The 23,654-nt window shown below is 55.1% G+C and overlaps 1 protein-coding gene across 34 annotated transcripts in view; it reads right to left on the minus strand.

Annotated features, from left to right (window-relative positions):
* Nucleotides 1-23,654, minus strand: part of TNS1 (tensin 1) — a 245,059-nt gene that overhangs the window by 121,908 nt on the left and 99,497 nt on the right. For 29 of the 34 annotated variants that reach the window (XR_014830099.1, XM_085000332.1, XM_085000339.1 and 26 more), the window contains one exon: nt 2,565-2,606. Coding sequence is in view for 24 of the 34 variants with exons in the window: in XM_085000332.1 (XP_084856458.1) it covers nt 2,565-2,606 (42 nt within the window). In the remaining 10 variants the exon portion in view is untranslated. Of the gene's footprint in view, nt 1-2,564; nt 2,607-12,287; nt 12,437-23,654 lie in introns of those variants that run through there. The other 5 variants (XM_085000349.1, XM_085000348.1, XM_085000345.1 and 2 more) reach the window with 1 other exon arrangement.

Below are 23,654 nucleotides of genomic sequence, written 5' to 3' on the forward strand. Positions count from 1 at the left end.
AGGGAATAAATGGAGAGTAGTCCTGTTGATTGAGCACCTGATCGGCACCAGGCATTTGGCCCGATGCCTTTCTTCCAGCCACTTGATCAACATGCATTGAGCACCTACTGTGTGCCACACAGTAGGGATACAGCCATGAACACAAAGGATGAAAATCCTTTGTCATCAGAGTTTACATGCTGGTGTGTGGGGAGGGGGCATTTAAGCAAGATAATTAAGATGGTGACACGTGCTGAGGGACAAAGAAAGCAGGGAAGGGAGAGAGAGTTGGCAGGGAAAGGGAAATCAGACACTTGAGAAAAGGGTGGGGGAGAGCTTTGCAGGTATCTGTGGGGAAAGTGCAAGTGCAAAGGCCCTGAGGCAGCATCTGCCCAGTATGTGCAAGGGCTGGCAAGAAGGCCAACAGCTGCAGCAGAATCAGGGCAAGAGGGACCATTTAGGAGATGAAGTCAGAGAAGAAATGTGTCTGTCGTGCAGGATTGTATAAACCAGTGGAAGAAGCCGGGCCTTTACTCCAAGTGAGGTGGGCAGTCATTGGCGGGTTTTGAATCCAGATTAATTAAATGGGATCATTTGCTCCTTTTATTCTCGTCACAGTCTTATAAAGTGGTAACTATTACCAACTCCCAATCTGCAGAAGGGAAACTGAGGTCCAGAGAGGTTAAGCAGTTATGTCCATGGTCACAGACGCAGGGGTTGGAGCCGGGATCCAGAGGGAGGTAGCGTAACTCCTTCGCCCTTGACCGCTGCTGGGACAGACAGCAAGTTCTGACTCAGGTGGGCAAACCTCTGGCATCACAACTAGTCCACCACCTCCACGAAGGTCAGAGCCCCCCTGCCCGGATAGAGCACGTCGCAGAGATGGGAAGACTACAAGCTGGCTCAGGCAAGGCTCCCTTCTGGTTTCTATGCAATCCCTCCAGCTGGAATGCCAACCTATTCCCTTTCCTCCCAACCCCTGACCCCTCCTCACATAAACAAAGCTCATGAGACTCCCAGAGGCCGGGCATCTGGCTTCTGCCTGGAGAGTCTTAAATCCCGGAGCCCCCAGCCATCCTAGACCAGCCAAGAACATTCTGTTCTCAGTAGCAAAGTGGCAGCTGGGTTGAAATTATGAGACGTAGAGCTCCCCTCCCCTCCCCCACCCACCCTCCACCATGTCCCTCTGCAAACCCAGAGATTTCTCCCTAGGGGTTGCAAACCAGGCCCGCACTCTGGCCTCACCCCTGCAGCCCCCCACCCCCACCCCTGCTGTTGTCAGATGGGCTCTGCGTGCAAATAATACCCCACATCTGGAGCAGCACAGCGGGACAGAGCTGAGGCCCAGAAGGGTTCGAGCCACAGCAAGAAAGGGAAACAGCTAGACAGGGTCTGGGCTGGGAGGGTCCACAAGGCATCTAAGAGTCACAAGCACTCTTATATACTTTGTCTTTTCTTTCTTTCGTGCGTGTGTGTTTTATTTTCATTCCCTCAATGACCCTGAATGGAGGGGATGCTTATCAGCACTGAGAAGGCATTTGGAGCATCTGGTGCAACACCTCTCTATGACAGAAAGGGAAGCTGCGGTCCAGAAAGAGGGTGGGACAGGCCCAATGTCACAGGGTAAATGGGTGACAGAGGAGAAAAGACCAGGAGCCATGAGTGAGATTCCGGGATCCAGGCTGAGCAAGTCACGCTCAGGTAGGCAGACACCTGCAACTGCCTGGGGCCCTTGACACCGTTGTCGCCTCACCCCAGACTCCAACCCACATCAGTGACCCCACAGGCACCGCCACACCAGCTAATCAGATCGTGCCCACTGGGGCCCTCCGTGATGCACCCACCAGGCGCATGCGCACACAGGCTGCGCACCTGCACGCAGAGAGGTCCCTCCTCCTCCAGCCTCCAGGGCCCCGCCTGCCTCCAGTGCTAAGCTGGGGAGCAGGAGGGACTTCTGAAGGGTAAGAAGGCAGCAGCGTGAGGGCAGGGAGGGGAACATTCCAGATCAGCCCAGCTGGGATCAGTCTGGAGCAGGTCCCTCTCCACAGCCCATAACTCAGAGTCCTGCCCCATCCAGCTTTTCTGGAAGCCTGAATGGAAGCAAGAGGGACGAGTGGGGGCGTGCGGAGAGAGCAGAAAAGCAGAGTCAGCCAAGAGCCTGAGGGCGGAACGGGTCACCTGAACATGAGCCCAGGTTCATGGACTCTGTGGGTCATGCCACCCATCCCCCACCCTGCCTCCAGCCTGACCACGGACCAGGCGGGTGGAAGGAGATGCCATCTCCAGGTCTGGTGAGCCCGGGACCACAGGCACCTGGCCAGGCCTAGAGACAGGCAAAATGCCCTTTTATGGGGTTTTTCAAGGACTTAGTTCTTGAGATTGAAATAGGAGGCCCCGCATCTCATCAGAAGGGACGCCATGACTCATTTCCTCCTCGTCTGGCTTCAACCTCGGGACACGGCCCCATCCTTCTCCTTACCTAATGGCCCAGGACCCATGGGGGCTACCAGCACCAGGCCTGGGTCTAAAGTAAGCTGCAACTGGGAACTGAGGGAAGGGGGAGGCGGGGCTGGACTGTCACTCACCACCAGTTCACGGTTGGATGGAGGAATGCAGGGGGCAGCCACCTGTGGGGGGAACAGAGAAAGGCCAAGATTAGTACCTTTCATCCCCAGAGAAAACCGGAGCCTTCTGACATGGCTCCACTCGCCCCCACGCCATGCTAGACACCCCTTCCTTCAGCTCACACTGACACTCTCCGGTGGGAGATTTCGTTGGAAGACTGCAGCGACACAGAAAACTACTTAGACCATAATGCCCAGGGAGTGGGGGGAGCAGCAGAAAGCAAAAATGAAATGATGTCACAGTTTTTAAATTCTGTAAAACACGCAGAAAGACTGGAAGTCAAAGCACCAGGGAAGAAAGACTTTTCCCCCTCTCCGCTCTAGGTTCTAAATTTTCTCTAATATGGTAAAATTTGTCTTTTTTGGGGGAGGAGGGCTTTTTTTTTTTTTTTTAGGGCAGCACCTGCGGCACATAGAAGTTCCCAGGCTAGGAGTCGAATGAGAGCTGTAGCCACTGTCCTACGCCACAGTCATAGCAGCTCGGGGATCCAAGCCACGTCTGCGACCTGCACCACAAGCTCACAGAAACACCGGATCCTTAACCCACTGATGGAGGCCACATCCTTATGGATACTAGTCAGGCTCATTACCGCTGCACCACAATGGGAACTCCTGTTTTAATTTTTTTTTTAAACCAGGTTTAAGACCTCTAGGAAATGAAAAGTCACCGCCTCCATTCCCCAGAATGCCAAGGTGTCTCACCCAAAGGTCAGAGCTGCAGACAGCTGGCAAAGTTTCCCAGGGCATGCGGGAAAAGGGCTGGTGAAGGGCCCACGCCAGCTCTTTAACAGGAAGCCGGCCACTTGGCTAACAGAAGTACAAGGCCCTAAAGGGCACAAGCCCCCTCCATGGGTGAGCTCTTATTTTAGTCATCAGCTTCATCTCCTTCTCCAATGCAGGGAGGAGGGTGGCTACGGCCCTGGGGCCTCAAGACAGAGGGAAAGGGCAGGGAGGGGGCCGGATTGCTCGCTACCCTGAGATAACACTCCCTCCCCAGGGGCCGGGCAGCCAAACCACTACCCTGACAATTAGCAGGGGCCTTTATCAGAGACTCAATGTGTTCCTTCTTTCTAGCTGTGACACGTTTTTCTTGGAGCTCATAACTCAACCTTGGCTCAAATTCCTGACCCGGACACCAGGCAAGGGGCCCAACAGGGCGGGGCAGGAGCTCTCCCCCACCTCAGGCATCGGGGTGTCTGGACATAAGCCGTGGATCACCAAAGAGGGGGAGGCTGCCTCCTCAAACAGTGGGCGACCCAGCGCCCTACCCTAGCACCACCCTAGTGGAGCAGTGACAGTGAGCCTCCAGCCCTGGCTGGAATTGGCTGTTCACAGACGCCTCACCCTCAGCTGGGCCCTCCTTTCACCTGACCCTGTTCTGTCATCTGACCAGCCCAAGGATGGCCTGGAGTGACATACCGGCCTAGAAGGGGACCACAGCTGCGGGATAGTGTGCCCCGGGCTCTGGGAGGGGTGCAGAGGCTGGGAGTTAGAGTCCCTGGTTTTTTTGGGGGGCCGCACTCATGGCATAGGGAGGTTCCCAGGCTAGGGGTCAAACCTGAGCTGTAGTCGCCAGCCTACACCACAGCTCACGGCCACGCAGAATCCTTAGCCCACTGAGCGAGGCCAGGAATCGAACCCATAACCTTATGGTTACTAGTTGGATTTGCTTCCACTGTGCCACAACGGGAGCTCCCCATCCCTGGGTTCTTGACCCAGTCACACAGCAGACTCGCTGCCCAACTCATTCTCCAGCAAAGTGGCCTGAGTGTCAGCATCCATCACCCCATCCTCACCATTACTTGAAACCAAACAAAAGGAACAATATCGAATGCATGTAACACACTGAATGTGGACTGTCTGGCCGGCATAATTATCGATGCCTTACTCATGTCAACTCATGTAATCCTTTCAACAACCCAACCAGGTAGGTACTGCTTTACCTCTGAAGTGCCCACGGCACAGAGAAGTTGAACCACTTGCCCAAGGTCACACAGCTGATCCCTGGCCAGGGGTGGGACAGAGGAGGCTGGAACAGGCCAGAAGGGCAGGAAGGCCCAGAGGTGGCTACAGCCTGCAGGCACCCTGCTGACCAGACAAGGTCTCAGCCACGGGACCCTGCTGTCCCCCAGGCACCCTCAGGGCAGGAGTTCTGCATCTAGCAGTGGCTTCCTCCCACCTCTACCCCCAAATCCTACTCTGGGCTTGTAGATTTCAACCTCATGGGGCCAGGCCTGCAGTGTCTCCTGTCCCCACCCCCCTTACCACCCAGGGGCCCTCAGCCCTGGGGTGGGAGTGAGTCAACCCACAGACCAAACAGCGCCCTGCTCTGCTCCTTTCCTAGGAACTAGAACTGGGATGGGGCTGGGAACCTAAATGTGGGACCAGAGCAGGGGATGCTGACCGCTACTGCCTGGCCTCCCAGCCACGGGTAATGCCACCCACCGCCACCATCTCCCCCTACAATACACCAGGGTGGCTTTCTAGTCTCCGTTTGGTTCTGGGGTTTGGGGAAGTGAGAGGGGGGTTATGGACACATGTGGGGACAAGGGCAGAATAGACAGGTGTCCTCTGAAACAAGAGGGAGAGCGTCGCCCCCAGCACCTCCCTAAGGCAGTGGGAAAAATGGGGCCCCAGCTGTTTTGACCCCAAGTCCCTCTCCTGTCCCCCCTGAGGCAGAAACACCCCTAAGGACTTAGATCTGGGGGGCAGCTGTGGACCCCCAGTCCGAGGGCTTGATGCCCAGGTACCCCTCGCGGCCTGCTGCCCCCCAGTGGCCTCCTCCACCCACTGCCCACAGCTGTGCATTCCAGGCCAGCCAGCCGCCAGCCCACTTTGTCGTGGGCTTCAGTGTTTCTTGTCTCTCTCTCGCTCTCTCTCTCTCTTTTAAGCAGAGAAATGTTTCCTTAAAAGGCTCTCTCCTTCCCTCCGGCACCCTGGCCCCTGGCCACCCTCTCAGGAGCTGGAATGTGCCAGGGAGAGCCAGGGCCCTCTGCCACTCTGGCCCATGCCCTATGTGGCCCCATGCTCCTGTCAGTAGTGACCACTCCTACTGCCCCCCTGGGGACCCCAGCTAGGAACCCTACCTCCACATAAGGAGCACTCTAGGGGGTCTGCAGGGGATCTCCGTGTCTCAGTGCCAACCCTGCCAACCATTTCCCCCCCTCCCCAAGGGCTGGCAGTGCAGGATTCCAGGGCTCAGGCCCAGGAAGTCAGCCTCAGGTATGCCTCCTCCCCGGGTCTCCCTCCACGACTTATCGGCACACGGAGGGGCTGGTGGGCCTGGAGCTCAGCCTTTCCACTCTGAAAGATATAACAGCTCTCACAGTAACAGCAGCAGCAAATACTTCCATCGTACTTGCTACATGCCAGCCACTGGGCTTGGTCCTTGGCGTAAATTAATTCCCTTCATTCCCACAACAACCCCGAGCATCTCATTTTGTGGATGAGGAGACCGAGGCACAGAGTAATCAACTGCCCAGCAGAGAAGGCAGGATGCAAACCCAGCAGTCTAGCTCCAGACAGGGACGCGCTCCTGCCCTCTCTGCTGTGCTGACTCTAATTTCTAGACACGAATTTCCACGGGGCCAGATAAGACGACAGCAGTAGCAGAAAGCTCATGGGATGTGCCTATATGTCTGTTACGGCCCTAAGCCCTCTCTTTGGACTCATTTGATCTTAATTAAAAAAAAAACTATGCATTACGCTGTTATTATCCCCATTTCACAGATGAAGAAACTAAGGCACAGAAGGGGTAACGACTTGCCCAAGGCCACTGCAGCAGAAAGGTGTGGCTCTGGAGCCCATGAGATAGAGAGCCGGGATGCAGCTGGGATGTGAGTGTCCCCAGATCAGACTGGGGCCACTGCCTGGCATGCATCAGCCCCCACCCACCAGTATGTTCTGAACTTCAAAGGTCTCTGAGCACAATGCCAACAACAGGGCACAACCTTGGACTCTCCCCAGGAGAGCAGGGTCTAAAGCACAAGACAGCAACCAGCCCAGGCTGGGAGCACCCTGCACGACCTGACCCCTGCCCTCCTCCCCACCGTCATTCTGTGCCCAGCCCCCTTGTCTAGGACCCAAAGCCACACACAAGGGGTGGGCTTCCTCTCTGTTCTTGCTCAAGGCCTCGGCAAATGCTGTTCCCTCTGCGCAGGATATTCTTAGCCCAGCTGTCTGTCTAGATGGGATCTTCCCATCCCCCTGGTTTTGGCTTAAATGCCACCACACTAGAGAGAAGGCCTCCCTGACTCCCTTGAGTTACACACACACACACACACACATGCAAAACACACACACACACACACACACATGATAATTCTCTCTCCTGAACTCCTATCTCTTCCTTCACAGACCTAATTACAGTTGGTAATTATAAGATGCATTTCCTTGTATATAATCCATTTCCCCCTCTAGAAATCAAGCACCACAAGGGCAGGAGCATGGTGTGTTCAGCGCACTGGCCCCAGCACACAGCAGGTGCACATGAAATGTTTGTGGGAAGATAAGACTCCAGGCCTGAGGAAAGGAAGCACTTGTCACCCCAGTGGTAAAAACCACTGCCACTTGTCAAGCACCTATTACAAGCAGGAGTCATCCTAACACATGCCTGTCTCTTGAGACCCTCCAATTCTGCCGAGTCAGTAATAGTGTTCCCATTTTACAGATGAAGAAATAGAGGCTCAAAGAGGTTATAACACTTACTGAGGGTCAATCAGCTGGGAAAGGCAGAGCACCCGCCTCCCACTGCTCTCATCACTTCACCACCTGACAAGTGGCCAGACCTGGTCCCCATCCTCATGTCTCAGGATTGGTTACATGCAGTCACAGACGCCTAAACTTGCCAGCCCTCCAGAGCGGCTCTCACACCCACGCCCCCTGGACCCTGACGCTGGAGGACGGCCCTATACTCAGCCAAAAGCAGAATCACTTGAGTCCCTGAATCCAGCATATCATATGATCTTCAGCAGAAAAGGGTTTTTTCCCTATATCTTGCTAGACCCTCTTGTTATTATTATGGTAAAATGCATGTAACATAAAACTGACCATTTAACCATTCTGAAGTGTAACTCAGTGGCATTAAATACATTACCAAGGCTGTATAATCATCTCCACCATCCATTTCCAGAATATTTTTATGACGCCAAACAGAAACCCCATGCTCTCTCCCCTGGGCCCTGGTAACCTCTAATCTACTTTCTGTCTCTATGAATTTGCCTATTTTGTTACCTTGCACAAGAAGAATCACAACATTTTTGCCTTTTCGTGCCTAGCTTATTTCTCTTAGTGTTATGGGCTGAACTACATCCCCCAAAATCCCCATGTTGAAGCCCTAACCCCCAAGACCTCAACAAATGACTGTGTTTAGAGACACGGCCTTTAAAAAGGTGATTAAGTCGAGGCCATTAAGGTGGGCCCTAAGCCAGTATGACTGGTCCTTACAAGAAGCAATCAGGACCCGCAGAGAGTCACTAGGTGTCTAAAGGGAGGGCCATGTGAGCACACAGCAAGAAGGTGGCCGTCTACAAGCCAAGGAGAGAGACCTCAGAGGAAACCCAACCTGCCAGCACCTTGATCTCGGACTTCCAGCCACCAGAAGTGTATGATTCTGTTGTTTAAATCGCCGAGTGTGTGCTATTTATTATGGCAGACCCAGCAAATTAACATTAACATCCTTAATATAATGTTTTCAGGACTCACCCCTGTTGTAGCATGTATCAGAGGTGCACTCCTTTTTAAGGCTGAGTGCTATTCCACCATGTGAATATACCACGTTGTGTTATCCATCCATCCATCAAGAGACACCTGAGTTGTTTCCAGAGAAGTTCTTGCTGACATCCCTGCCCAAACAACTCCAGGAACCCCCCTTTAATGACACCAGAAAGTACACAGGAGGGAAGGACACAGGGGTTTGCAGAACACCCACTGTGCACCACTGCGCTGGGTGCTTTATATGCATTATTTTATTTACTCTTCTGTTTTTGTTTTTGTTTTTGTTTTTCTTTCTAGGGCTGCACCTGTGGCATATGCAAGTTCTCAGGCTAGGAGTTAAATCAGAGCTACAGCCACCGGCCTGCACCACAGCCACAGCAACACCAGATCTGAGGTGCATCTGCGACCTACACCACAGCTCACGGTAACGCCAGATCCCTAACCCACTGAGCAAGGCCAGGGATTGGACTGCAACCTCATGGATACTAGTCAGGTTCTCAACCCCCTGAGCCACAATGGGAACTCCTTCTTTAACCTTCTTGACAAGTTTTTGAGGTAAATAGGCTCAGAGAGTTTAACCGACTTGCCCAAAGTCAAACTTCTTGCTAAAAGTAATAGTACTGGCAGAAGCAGAAGTGGTAGCTGCTAAAATTTTCTGCATGCTCACTGTGTGCCAGGCACGGTTCTTAGCCCTTGTGTAGAACATCCCTTCTCGCCTCAAACCCCCCTCAAGGTAGGTTATTAGCATCCTTATCTTACAGAATCTCAGGCAGCCCCCTCAACAATCCTGTGAGATCCGAGACGGCACATCTACCAAGTGACAGTGCTGGGACTGCCGCCGGGGTCAGCCTGCCTCCAATACCCGCCTTTCCCAGCTGGCCACACTGTCCCTGCAGGCGGACGAGGCCCTCATTGTAGCAGAGGCACTGGGGCCGTGAGAGCCCAGACAGAGCTCGGGGGTCCTGGGCAGGCTCCACGGAGGAGGGGGCACCCACACCAGACATCAAGAACGCATTGCATTTGTTTGTCTACCGTGTATCTCATCTGCTCCCTCGTAAGCCCACAATGGCAGGGAGCAGGTGGCTCATTTTCATTGAGAAGCTCTAGGGCTTTGTTCAGAGCCTAGAGCTCACTGGGTCCGTGGAGAAGTCTCGAAGGTGGACACGGGGAACGGGCACTTCAGGTGGAAATAACCACACGAACAAGGCATGGAGGTGGGAAAGCTTCTCAGGTCCAGAGAAGCCCCTTTGATGGAGTTCCCGTTGTGGCTCAGTGGTTAACGAATCTGACTAGGAACGATGGGGTTTCGAGTTCGATCCCTGGCCTCGCTCAGTGGGTTAAGGATCCAGCATTGCCATGAGCTGCGGTGTAGGTCACAGCCACGGCTCAGGTCCCACGTTACTGTGGCTGTGGCATAGGCTGGAAGCAACAGCTCTGATGAGACCCCCAGCCTGGGAACCTCCATATGCCATGGGTGTGGCCCTAGAAAAGCCAAAAAAGAAAAAGAAAAAACAAAGCCCCTTTGGTGGGGACACAGGAGGGAGGAACGGAAGGAAGAGAGCATTGAAGGGCGTATCAGGGAGATGAGGGACGCTGACTGGCCACTCACTCTCCTTCCAAGCTGGACAATGGGCAGCATCGAATGCCCAGCAGAGGAGTTAAGACTTTCAGCTGCCAGCACTGGGGAGCCACTGAGGGTGCCTGGTGGGAGAGAGACCAGGAGGAGATGAAGAGTGGGGAGCCTAAGGCAAGCAGGAGACAGCCAGTAACACTAAAAATAATGGGAGGAGGAGAAAGCGGTTGGGGGAGCCCCAAAGCCTAGAGACTATGAGACACCAGGAACCCTAGGTTCTCATCCACACCTCACTTAGACAGCTGTCCGCTCCAGCCTCTACTTCTCTTCTGCCACCCAGAGCATGAGAGGACATAGTTGCCCGACTCCAGGGATGGCTGGTGCTCTGATTTCCCTTCCTGCCCTGCAGGGAGCGAGAGGCAGGGATGGTGCCCAGAGATCTGCCTGCTGCTCACTCTCTGGGTTCTTCTTCAGGAACCTATGTCCACAACACAGCCATCCTCTGAGCCCCAGTCACTGAGGTGACACCAGAGGAGTGGAGAATAAGGCAGACAAGGATTCCAGAGGGATCCAGCCCCCATGCCCCATGACTGAGGACACAGCTGGATGACCCCTCGCCTGTGGACAGTCCAGCATCTCAGAGTTCACACTGCAAGTCCACTGGGCTCCATCAAGGAGGCCCCACTTGGTCCCTACCAGCCAGGCTGGAGCAGGCTGGGAGGCCCAGCCAAGGGGACAAGGGCTTGACCTGGAAGCAGGTGTGGGGTGGGTGAGCACCCCTAGGACCCAAGGGTGCTCACAGTCAGGCAGCTACAGAGTGCCCTGGCCATGGGGGGAGGGGCGGGGCAGGGTGAGTACACTCCCGGGTGAAAGGGGCAGAGCCCCACTCTGGCTCGAAGACACTGGCCTCCCAGACCAAGCCTCAAGCCCGAGGCAGGGGGCCTCTAGGGAGGAGGGGGGCCACTGCCTTGGCTCCACTTCCTCCCCAGGCCTGTGCCCTCCCCTCCAGGCCTGTGCCCACTCTCACCAGAGCTTGCTCCTGGCCTGCTCAGCTGCTTCCTTCCCTTATATAGAGTTCTGCTCGGACCAGGAAAGGAACTGCGTCAAGTTCCTGGAGGCAAGAAGGGGCCTGTTCCCAAGGACACCTCAAACTGAGGGGCGGGGGGCCATGCCCCTGCCCAGAGTCCCCTCCAGGGCCAGGGAGCCAGCTGGGTACAGGGAGGGGGCCTGGTTCTTTCCCCAAACTCAGCACAGGGTGTGACTCAGAGCCCAAGCCGACAAGATGCAGGGGAGTCCCAGAGCCCCAGCCCCACCCCCTCCCCCGTATCCTCCGGGGCCAGGTTCCTCTTGGACCACTGACCCAATGCATCTGTCCCGAAGCTCCAGCAGCAGCCCCGCACTCTCATACTTCCTCTGGTCTCAGAAGCCTCTTCTCAGGCCCCACTCACTGGCTGCCCCAGCCCCCTGCCAGCCTCCAGGTCCTATAACTCACTCAAGACAGGCTCTCCAGACGGGAAGTTTCTAGCCACACCCGCACGCAGCAGCCCTGACCTGCACAGCCCCACCCCGCACAAGGGAAGGGCCGGGTGTGCCGACCCTCACTACCCTCTCAAGACCACTGGAATGTGCGACTTCAGAGCAGCCGTCCCCAGAAGGTTCGGGCCGGGGGTGGAGTAGGCAGCAGAGCACCCTGAGAGCCAGCAGGCCCTGCCCTCTGAGGCCGATCCCCTTCGCAGCCTGTCTGCAGGGTTGGCATAAGAGCAAACCCAGATGCTGGATGCCTAGCTGGTGGCAGAACATCTTTGCTAAAGATCTGCATTCCCTGGCACCAAGCTGGGACACCCCCCCCCCAACCCCAGGGCCTAGGTCAGGGGCCACAATGGCTCACACCCAAAGAGTGACCCTGGGAGGGGTGCGGTTATACACCAGGCCAGACTTCTCGCTTCCAAGGGCAAACCCTGGTGAACGGGAGCATCGGGGAAATTGAGTTCAGCAAACAGATACGGAGCACTTCCTATGTGCCAGGCCCTGGGAGCACAAGAGGATGAGCCAGGGGCCCAGCAGGGGCCAGCAATGACAAGGGTGGGGCATGTTAGGCCACAGCAAAGAGGCAGCAGAGAGAAGGGACAGCTGGGCCCAGAGCTTGACACAGGTCAGCATCCTGGGCTCACGGCCCCATGCCCCCTCTTTCCTCTCCTGGGTGTCCCCACCCCTACCCCCGCCACCTGCTGCTAACAACCACCCCACTCCCCAGCCCCCAGGGACCCCCAGGGGCCCCCAGGGTTGTCGAGCCAGAAACCTAAAGGTCTGCTGGACTCCTCCCCACCCCCACCCCACCCCCACACCAAGCCTGGCCATTTCCTCCACCCGATTATCTCTCCGAGCCACCCCCTCACCATCTCTGGTCACTTAATCACGGAGAGTCTCACAACAGCCTCCTAACACAGGCCTCCTCGCCCTCGGTCCGGCCCCTCTGAGCCATTCTCCACTCGGCAGCCGGAGAACTGTTTCTGCACTGCACATTCACTCGGGTCCCTCCTAAATCCTTCCCTGGCCCTCAGCTGCAGGGGATACAGTCCAGATGCCCTAATATGGTCCTCATGGCCCTCGAGACCTGGCTGTCTCTCTTTCTAGTTCCATTTCTCACCTCTCCGCCTCAAAGCGCTTGCTCCAGCCAGAGAAAACCACTTTCAAGTTGTTGTGGGGTTTTTTTCCATATAGTACACTGTGAGTTAGGGGTTATGAGCCCATTTTAAAGATGGGGAGATGAGGCTCTGAGAGATCACGTGCTTAAGCCCAAAGTCATACAGCCAGAATTCTTATCTGGTTGGCACCCCAAGCCTGGGCTCTGCCCAGGACCACACCACCTTGCCCCGCTGGGGGTCACAGGTAGAGTTTCCTGGAGGGCCTGGCCTCTGAGATAGGCCAGCCTGGGAGATGGAGGGTGGGGGTCGGGGAGAGAGGAGACCAAAGTGAAAAGAGGAGAGAGGCTGGCCACCAAGAGCATCACGAGGGGATGAAAGGAGATTGAGAAGTGTGACACTGGACTTTCCGTCTTGGCGCAGCAGAATCGAATCCGACTAGGAACCATGAGGTGGCAGGTTCGATCCCTGGCCTCACTCAATGAGTTAAGGATCCAGCGTTGCCATGAGCTGTGGTGTAGGTCGCAGATGTGGCTTGGATCGGGTGTCGCCGTGGCTGGGGTGTAGGCCGGTAGCGACAGCTCCGATTAGACCCCTATCCTGGGAACCTCCATATGCTGCAGGTGTGGCCCTAAAAAGACAAAAGACAAAAACAAAAAAAGAGAGAGAGAGAGAAGTCTGATGCCACGAGAGGCCCAGCCTGGAGGATTCAGAGGGAGCAGGGCCTCTGTTATATAAGAGGAGGCGCTGAGCAGGGAGTTTGACAAGCAGACTTCAAGGTTGCCTTCTCCTCCGATCTAAGGAGCAGGGAAAAGCCCAGCCCTCCCTCCCTGCCTGGAGAAGGGCCGTTCGATCTAAAGCAAGAGGTTGGGTGATATGGCCTCCAGCACAGAAAACACAGCTTCTAGGAAGTTCCTCGAAGAATCTGGTGAAGAAAAGGACTGTGGTCTGTGGTTAAGGTTCCAGTGGAACTGGGGACAGCAGGGAGGTGATGGACACGGAAGCAAGACCGTGCATTCATTCAACAACAGTGACTGAGGGCCCCTCTGTGCCATGTTCCCAGCTTGGGGGGCGGGGTGCAGAGAGGAATAAGAAAGGCCCGGCCCAGGAGGGGAACTTGCGGCCCAGTGGAGGAGACAGGCATGTAAACAGAGACTTAGAAAAGAGCCCAGTAACTGCTATGATGGAGGTATGAAGAGGGCTATTATTTCACTGGGATTCAAGTCCATCTGTTTTTCCAGAAATTACACCCATTGGGAGACTGCCCACTCTACCCCCTCCCTTCGCATGAGGGTTTCTGTCCCTAGACGAGAACTTGAAGGGACAAAAGTCATTGACCCTAAGCTGCACTAAAACAGTAGGGCAGGAAGGATGCATGGGAAAAAAAATGTAAGAGCAAGGGGGAAACCCAAGAGCCAGAAGGCTCAGGAACTGCCAAGGAGCACGTGAGGAGCCCCTTCAGAGGGGGCTGGGGCAGGAGGGTGGAGGCAACGACGATGGGCTGCACCAGCCCCCAAAGTGGGAATTCCAGGACTGGAGGACCCCCCCTCGACCCACACAAACATCAGCGGTTCCCCTTGCCTCCTAAACTCGGCACGGTCAGCCCTCGGGCCAGGACAACAGCCTGCAGGCCACTCTCCCTTCCCTTCCAGGTCTGCAAGAGGCCTTGCAAACCACTGGTGTAAAGCAGCCCTGTTTCCTGATCTCGGAGATGCCACTGATTGTCTGGGGCCACATCCGCTGGACAGCAGCTTTGGAGGAGGAAATGCTACCTGAAATGTACACTGCAATTATAAGATGCATTCCAAGCTCAGACACATGAAAATGGGAGGGAAAAAAAAAAATGACATCACAGGAGTTCCCATCATGGTGCAGCGGAAATGAATCCGACTAGGAACCATGAGGTTGCGGGTTCGATCCCAGGCCTCGCTCAGTGGGTGAAGGATCCAGCAATGCCGTGAGCTGTGGTGTAGGTCGCAGACGCGGCTTGGATCTTGCGTTGCTGTAGCTGTGGCATAGGCTGGCATCTATAGCTCCGATTCAACCCCTAGCCTGGGAACCTCCATGTTCCGTGAGTGCAGCCCCAAAAAACAAAAGCAAAAACAAAAACAAAAACAAGACATCTCAGATTTGAAGCAATGCCTTAAAGTTTTTTTGGTTCTTTCAGCTCCCTAAGCTGCTTCTGATGGGGAAGGCCTTCCTGATGTCTACCTACCTCGTTTTTTAAAGATTTAAGTCGTGCCAAAAGAAAAGCAAAAAGGAGAAAATTCCACCTGTGGCCTTTGTGGACCCCTATGGATCATTTCGTGTCATCACCTGACTCCAGATCACTCTGAACTCACCCAAACCCGAACTGGGAGTGGTTTCCGTTTTGAAAGATCCTAACACCTACTGCTCGTGGACCCTCACTTCCAAATTCCTGGGCACATCAACAGGCCACAAGTTTCCAACCAAAAGTCAAGAGGCACTGGACTGGGTTAGGCCTGGGCTCAAATGCCAGTTTGCCACAGACCTGCTATTGAGTCCTTAATGATCTTCCCTGAGTCTCGGTTTCCTCATCTGTAAAGTGGGGGTAAGGAGACTTCATTTGCGGAGTGGTTGGAAGGACGAAAGAAAATCGACTGAGATGACATGAGTAAAAATGCCTGGAACATAACACATTCAACTCTTCCATGGCCTAAGCTTCAATTATCTGAAAATTGGAAAACTAGCTCCCTTCTACCGGAGCCAGATGCAACTCCTGCACCCTCCATGCCTCTGCGCCTTCATTTGCAGGGCTGCAAATGGTACGAGGTGTCCCATGTGGATTCGAGGTGTCTCAACCCATGTAATCCTCACTTGAACTCCATGAACTAGGTTCTCTTCCACTTTACAGAAGAAGTGACTGAGGAACAATAACAGAATGAGAGGAGATGGGTGATTTCTAAGATCCTGTAGACAGTAAGTCAGAGCTTGGAGCCGTATAATACAATGCAAGAGATGCCCATCAGAACGGTTCACCTGGAGTTCCCTTCGTGGCTCAGTAGTTAACGAACCCAGCTAGGATCCATGAGGATGCGGGTTCGACCCTGGCCTCGATCAGTGGGTTAAGGATCCGGTGTTGCTGTGGCTGTGGTATATAGGCCAACAACTGTAGCTCTGATTCAACACCTTGCCTGGGAACTTCCATGTGCCATGGGTGCAGCCCTAAAAATCAGGAAAAAGAAAAGAAAAAGAAAAAAACTGTTCACCTTTGTTTTCCTCTGGGGCTTTCAACTCTTCCATGGCCTAAGCTACAATTATCTGAAAATTCATTCATGCAGAAAAGTCCCGGGCCACAGATGGCAGCCACAGAGGAGTTGGTGTGTCTGTTCCGCACAACTGGCTCATGTCAAGGGCTGGTGTTCTGGAACCCCATCTTGCTCTGATGGGCTGCACCAGGAACCCCAGAAGCAGAACAGGGCAGTCCAGCTCTATGTAGCTCCTTTAAAACCATCTGTGGCTGAGTTGCAGGAAGCCCCCTCTCGCTCCCAATTAGCCAGCAGCAGAGTCTTGAAGCTAGGCCAGCACTGAAGGCCAGCAGAGGCCTGGCTGTCACGGGCATTGTTTGCCTCCATCTGACGCATATCCACCACACACACCGCCCCCCCCTCGATGTTTCCTTGTTCCCTGGGAGGCCCTCCAAGATGCACGCATCTGAAACCAGGTCTGGAGGGAAGGTGAGGGGGGGCAGCGGAAGACCTGGCTTTATCTGGCCGGGAAAATACAGGCAGATTTTTAAACGGACAGGAGAGAGAGCTCACATCAGATAGGGGCCTGGTGACCCACAGAGATGCACACACACAGCTCAGACGCCCCAAGGCACACACGCCACAGCACCAGTGCCAGGTCCAGATGCAAAGTCACTCCCTGGTGCTTGCTCCCCGCCCCACCCTAAGCCAAGCCTCACAGACAGGAACACAGCACCACCGCCAACACACCCACTGGCAGGGGCAGTCTGTGTGGCCCTGAGCTCAGCTGACTTCAGGAAGCCAGAGGGGGAAATAACCCATGTGGGCAGACACAGGGAGGGGAGAGCATGAACCAGTGGAGGTGGGGGGTGTGAAGTGCCTGCAGGAGCCTGCCCGCCCACTGCAGCTAGGCAAGTGCCAAATTCCCCTTGGACTCACCCATCCCGCCAAGGATGAGCCTGGCCCATCCTTCCGCAGGAGCAGGTGAGGGGTAAGGCACACTGGTGGAAGCCTGGTAGAAGGTGGCAGGACCAGAACAGGTGTAAGAACGACGGGGCAGATCAAACAGAAAGATAAGCATCCGAAAATTATGGATGAAGGCATGGGAGCAGGAATTTCAGAGGTGGAGGTGGAGAGGAGGAGCAAATCAGTTTAAGGCCTGTGGGACAGCGGATTTTATTTGAGTAACTACAACGGATTGTGTACGTCAGACGCAGTATCATATTTAACCCTTTCAACACACAATACGCACAACAGGCAATACTCCCTTTTTCTATGCCAGGCCACTTAAATTCAACAAAAAAAAATAATTCCCTAAGACCACTCGGCTATGAGCAGTTGAACTGAGCCTCAAACTCAGGGCAACCAGAATATGAAATCTATACTCCTTTAGGCAATCCAAGTCACTAGGGTGCTTAGGAGAAAAAATAGGGCAGCTATGGGGCCAAGGGCCTGTGGAGGTATAGAGGATGGGAGGGGCAAATGCGGAGAGGCCCAGAGAGCCAAAGGGGGCAGGGACGTGGGCGTGTGGCCCCACCCCCCGCCCCTAAGGAGGGCAGGGACAGCAGAGCTCCGGCTGCCGTGACTCAGTGGCTGGGCCTCTGGGCAGCATTTCCGGAGCCTCAGACAGCTCCGTACAGTCTGAGAGCCACCTGCCCAGCAGAGACACGGAGCCATTACTCACAACTGTTACTCACTCCTCTCTACACCCCCACCGCTCGGCACATCACTTACTCCCACCCTGTCCTCCGAGGGTGGCCAAGGGGGAGCCCAGATCTGCCCAGTTCCCTCCCTCACTTCACTGGCTCAAATCCTGCCAGCGCATCCCCACCTGAGTCACTGGGACGGAGACACAGAGGCTCTGGCCCGCTCTACCCGGTCAGCTGCTGCCCTTCACTCTGTTCCAAGACATGGAGCCGGAGGAGTGTCACTAGACAAAGAATCTTCCAGTCCCAGGGCTGAAAGGGACCTCCTTAGGATCTCAGCTGGCTTCCCAGTAGATGCCTAAAGATCCTTCAGGGCCCCCACCTCCGTGACGCACAGCAATTCCAACAGCCCCAAAAGCGGGAGGCTCTCTGCTGAGAAAGATCCACGGACTTGCAGAATTTCAGCACTGATTAGAAATGGAGAACTCCTCTAACTCCAACCTCTCATAGCACAAATGAGGAAACTGAAGCCCAGAAAGGGGAGGTGATTTACCCAAGGTCACACAGTGCCAAAGCAGAACTAGAAACAGGCCACCTGAGCCCCCTGCCACCAGTCCCTCCACCGCCCTGCTGAGCCCCTTCCCCCTGCCCTGAAGTCTGCCCTCCCTCCGTTGCAAAGCAGCTGCTCACCCCACCACACTGGCAACCGCAGATCTGAAGGCCAGATGGAGAGGGAAGAAAGGAATCACAGCCAGACAGTAGTTAGTATAAAGCAATCACTTTCTCACAGTAAAGGGGCATCAGCAACAGTCTGCCCAGGAAGCAGGGAGACAGACCACAGGCCTTTCAGAGGCCCTGCAGCTAAAAGGCCAGGCCCTCTGGCAGCAGATAATGGAAGGAATTCCTGGGGTCCCAGCTGGGGACTAGGGAGAGTCCGGGCCTCCTCCCTGCTCACCTCTCCTCCCCCCCCCCACCCTTCGGCCCAGCTCGCCCCTGCTCTCCCAGGGCTCCAGCCTGGAATCCAGGCCTGGCTGCTGCCTCCCCTCCCACGCTCAGCTCAGCTCAGCTCAGCTGGCCACAGCAGAGGCAGTGCCTCGTGTGGCGTCTGCAGCTCCTAAGGCAGCAGCACCACTGAGCATTCTTCAGAGCCGCCAGAGGAGCCTTGTCTGTCTCTTGCACGCCCCACCTCCCTCAATGCAACTGCACACATCCTGCCCCACTCCTTCCCTCTGCACCAACAACAGAGAAAATAATAACAGTAATAATAACCCAAGCTCATGCAGCACATCCAGAGGGTTTTACAGATGGATAGACTCAGCACTGGCAGGTTAGGTAGTTTGCTGGCAGTTACACAGCCTGTGAGAAGTGGGGACAGGATCCAAACCTAGACCGTGTGCCTGCGGAGTCTGTGATCTTGACCCCTAGGCCATGAGAGGACCTCACTCCAAGAAATCAAAGCTCCTGAAATCCCTGCTCCCTCATCCACACTGTCGCTGAACACCTGCAGCAGGCCAGGCACCTGGCCTCTGCGACACTCAACTTTTATCTTGGCTCTGATGGGTAGCGTCCGTCCCAGGCACTCACCAGGCCACTTACAGTCAGGCTGGGCACCTGCTCCCTCCAAGCAGACCGGTCTCTCCATCTGACCAGGTGGACGCTCTTGTTCATTCATTCATTCAACAAACAGCACTGGGAGGTCCTGTCGTGGCTCAGTGGTTAATGAACCCAACTAGTATCCATGAGGACACAGGTTCCATCCCTGGCCTTGCTCAGTGGGTGAAGGATCCGGCATTGCCGTGAGTTGTGGTGTAAGTCCCAGATACTCAGGTGGGCTCAGATCCCATATTGCTGGGGCTGTGGTATAGGCCGGCAGTTGCAGCGCCGATTAAACCCCTAGCCTGGGAACCTCTCTATGCCTCGGGTGCGGCCCTAAAAAGTCAAAAGACAAAAAATAAAAATAAAAATGAAAATAAAATAAACAAAAAAAAAAAACAACATCTACTGGGTGCCAAGCAGGTGGTGAAGGACACCCCCCCCCATGCCCACCCCCACCTCCCCACAAAGGAGCCTCTTGATTCCTTAGAAATGGGAGCTACCCGCGGTCTACCCTCACGCTCTCCTTCGTGTGGCCTGTCCATCCCTTGGCACGGGAAGCCTTGCCAAGGAGGGCTCTCTTCTGGCCTGAAAGATCTCCCAGGAAAGAGATGTCAGTGCCTCCCTAGGCTCCTGATCCGGGAAAGGAGGCCAGCACATAGGAAGGAAGCCCAGAGGTGCGAAGTGACTCAGGAGAGGCTTTCCCAGCCGGGAGTGCGCAATTAGAACACAAGACTCCAGGGGCCTGGGCTTGTGGCCTGTCCCCAGGCCTCCCTGGCCCAGTACAGCCTTCATAGCTGCCCAAATCACCTTCCCGGATGATGCTCTCTTGTGCTTCTTCTCTGTTCAAGTCCTCTGCTGCCTGCCTCTTTCACCTCTCCCGGAAAATCGCCCATAGCCAGACCCCATGCAATACATCCCGGCTCCCCCAAAGCCAGCCTTTCCCACACAAACCAGTTTCTGCGGGCTTAGCCTGTGCCAGGCCCTGAGCTTCACAAGCAGGAACTTCACAAGTACAAGCTCATCTCATCCCACCATGACTCTATGAGATTGAGTATCAACCCCATTTTACAGATGTGGACACTGAGGCTTGGCCCAAGGTCACACAGCGAGTAAGCAGCAGAGCTGGGAGGGACACCCGAGCCTGTCGGACTCTGACCCAGGGCTAGAGCCGTTATTTTATCCACTGTTACATGCGTGCCACTGGGCCTTCATGTCCCCTTCCCCTGTACCCAAAGAAGTCTGTGTCCCTTTTCCTTCCTGCCAAACTCCTTCTCAACCTTCAAAACCCATCTCAAATGGCCCCTCTTCTCCAAAGCTTTCTCCACTCCGCAAGTTCGTATGCATTGCTTCCTATTTGACATCCCCTCCGCATGTGTAGAAACCCTCTGCCTATTCCCCTTTGTTTCCTACTAGACCATGTCTGCCTTGCTTGGCAGAGGGTTGAGGCCCAAAAAGGCTTTTAAGTGTGCCCGGCTGCACTCAGCCGCTGCCACATGGCCCCCATGGCAGGTGCCTGGGCACTGCACTGGGCCAAGGAGCCAACCCTCAGCCCCAAGCAGGCATCTGGTGCCCCCCAGTCATAACCAACACCCCAACCCACATCCCTGGGTGGGGGTTTCTCCCGTGCTTTCCCCCTTCCCAGTCTGGCCTGTCCCTCTCTGCTCAAACAGCTCGGCTGTTTCTGGGAGTCTCAGCCAGTGATTAGGGCCCTAATCAGCAGGACTTCCTGCCAGCGATTGCCAGAGGTGGGGGCAGGGTGGGGAGGGAAGCAAGGTCAATCCAAGGTGAAGTTCGCAGCCTGGGACCAGAGGAGGCTCCAGCGGCAAGATGGACGTGCAGACTCTTCCAGCCCAGCACCTCTCCAGCCCTCCATTCTACAGGTAAGGACTCCAGACCCAGCAAAGGAGAGGACTGGTCCAGAGTCCAGGGACAGAGCAGGAAGCCTGCTCTCCCACTGCCCTTGACCGCAGGGTCTCCAGAGCAGAAACCCTCCCCAAAGGGTCCCTTGAAGCCCTCTGCCTGCCTCCTGGGCACCCCCACCCCAGCACTAAGCCCAGTGTTGAACCCACAGACTGCTCCCCTTAAGGGGCTGTTGGAGAACGGTCTTGTTGGCTCAGGTCTGGTTGAAGTCAAAGGTCAAAGGTGAGCACCTCCTCTAGATGAGCAATGGTCTACAAAGGGGGCAAAGGTGAACAGGGGCTGAGAAGGGGAAGCGAGATAGGGCCGGGCTGAGCTCAGGAACTCTCCCCAGCTGCCATCATCATCAGCCCAAGCCCATTCTTTCTCCAAAAAAAAAAAAAAGCTTAATGCCTTTTACAGCTGCAACAGGGCGGGCCAGGGGTCCGGAAATGGAGCTCACACCCCCCGACCCGGAGCAACCTCTGTCTCCCTGGGAGGGAACAGGGCTAGGTGGAGCACCTAGCTTGGCAGTCCTCGAGGGCTGACCCCTGCTAATGAGGAACATCAGGGGCACCGGAAAGCAGAGGACCCCAGAGAGGCCTGGGATGGAGAGGGAGCGCGGCCAGGAGCCTGCTCCTAGGAAGGGGTCAAAGCTCCCAGCTACTTGACATGCAGGAAGGGCTGGGCGCGGCTCTCCCCCACACCTACCAACAAGGGACAGAACTACAGCTGCAGCAAGAGGGATGCAGGTTAGACTTCAGAGAGACCGAAAGGTATAAGACACAGCAATTTGCAGCATTATTTGGGGAATCTCACTTTCAAGTGTAGATGCTACCCCTGTGGGTGTAGCCCATGGTCCAGAGTCGCTTGCCTGGAGGTCCAGAGTGGGATTCCTGGAGGCCAGGCCATGTTCTTGCTGGGCCTGGGAGACTCTGATTTGGTGACTCTCATCTAGGAATGGGATGGGAGCCAAGAAGGGGAGCCTGGGCTGGTTTATAGTAATGCATCTTGTTTACAGTGATGGCAGCATTCTCAGAGTCCTCCATAAACACAGTCTGCATGGCTCCCGGGCAGAGAAGGTTCTGAGAGGTCCCCTTATCTCCTCACCTCCCCCCAGTCACAGAGAGAGACAAGGATAGTCAGGGAAAGGAAGTCTCTCCTCTACGCTCTGATGCTACCACCCTTTGAGGGTCCACCGCCTCCTCCACTCTCTGGTCCCATAACCCTCCCGTCTCAGGGGTAGAATCACAGCAACAGAAGACAAGAGGGTCAACTCAGAGTTGGGCTCCTGGAAGGACCCCACCACCACCACCAATAATTATGAACATTTACTGAGCACTTACTATGTGCCAGGTACTCTTCAAACTAACTCATTTGATCCTCTTAACATCTGGGGTATAGGGTTCCCATGGCAGCTTAGCGGGTTCAGAACCCAACATAGGGTCCATGAGGATGCAGGTTCGATCCCTGGCCTCACTTAGTGGGTTAAGGATCTGGCATTGCCACAAGCGGCAGCTCTGATTCAACACCTAGCCTGGGACGTGCCATATCCCACAGGTGTGGCCCTAAAAAGAAAAAGAAAAAAAAATTTCTAGGGCATTATGCTTAGCGAAATAAGTGAGACAGAGAAAGACAAATACCGTACGATATCACTTATATGTGGAATCTAAAACTTCAAACAAACCAGTGACGATAATAAAAAAAAGAAGCAGACTCACAGAGACCAAACCACTGGTAGGGGGAAGGGTGTTAGAGGGGCGGGGGTGTGGGAGGGACAAACCTTTGGGTGTAAGGAAAGCTACAAAGATGCAGTGTACAACACAAGGAATATAGCCAATAGTTTATAGTAACTGTCAACGGAAAGTAACCTTTAAAGATTATATTAAAGAATAAAATTGTTCTTTTAAATTTTAAATTGTCTAAAACCCTCGCCCCTCGGCCCCTCATTAGTCAGTCGACTCATGCAAAGCAGCACTCTGCCAAGCACAGCAGGGATCACCAGGGAGGCAAATGGCACAGGCCTGCCCTCAAGGAACTTGCGATCCAGCTAGAAGAGAGGTGAGCACACAGGAAGCTTACAGGAGCCGGGAAAACTGAGGGGTCCTGTATTCTCTGCTGGAGAAGGCCTGGGAAGTTTCCTGGGGGATGTGAACCAGGACAGGGACCAGCCCCGCTCTGCCATGGCAGAAGGACAGGATTCCACTCGGGTCCTCCCACAGGCCCTCAAGCCCCATCAGCTCCTGAGACTCCACCCTTCTGGGCTGGTGCCTCTCTGCTTCCCGGAACACCCAGGCCTGAGCTACAGGCTTCCAGCCCTAAAAAGGCAGGGATGACAGAGCCCAGACTAACCGTGGAGGAGGCAGTGCCAGGGACTGGCTTGGGCCCACCTACCTGCCCCACCCCACCAAAGCTCCAGCTCCGTGGAAACCAACCCCCCTCCCCGAGGGAGAGCAAAGTATGGACAAGTAGGAAGATGGTCCAGGCCACCGACCTGGGTAGAAACAGGTCAGGGACCCAGCTGTGTGTTCAGCGCACCCCACCCCCACCCGAGATGGGAAAGTGTTTCAGGCCATTGGAGAGAAGGAAGGAGGGGAGAGCCGCGCGTGCCCGCGCATAATGGAGGGGGCACCCAGGGAGAAGGCAGGGCCCACGAGACTGGCAGCCTTGCCACCCCCACTACCCTTGTTCCAGCTCACTGGTGCCCACTCCTCTGCACACCTAATAGCTTTGAAAGCTAAGACCAGGGCTGTGAGGGGTCGACCCTGGGGACA

Source organism: Sus scrofa, chromosome 15, assembly GCF_054392235.1.
Source record: "Sus scrofa isolate SSC_HxYL_T2T_F1_AM1 chromosome 15, Sscrofa_HxYL_maternal_Yorkshire_Landrace_v2.0, whole genome shotgun sequence".
Taxonomy (NCBI): domain Eukaryota; kingdom Metazoa; phylum Chordata; class Mammalia; order Artiodactyla; family Suidae; genus Sus; species Sus scrofa.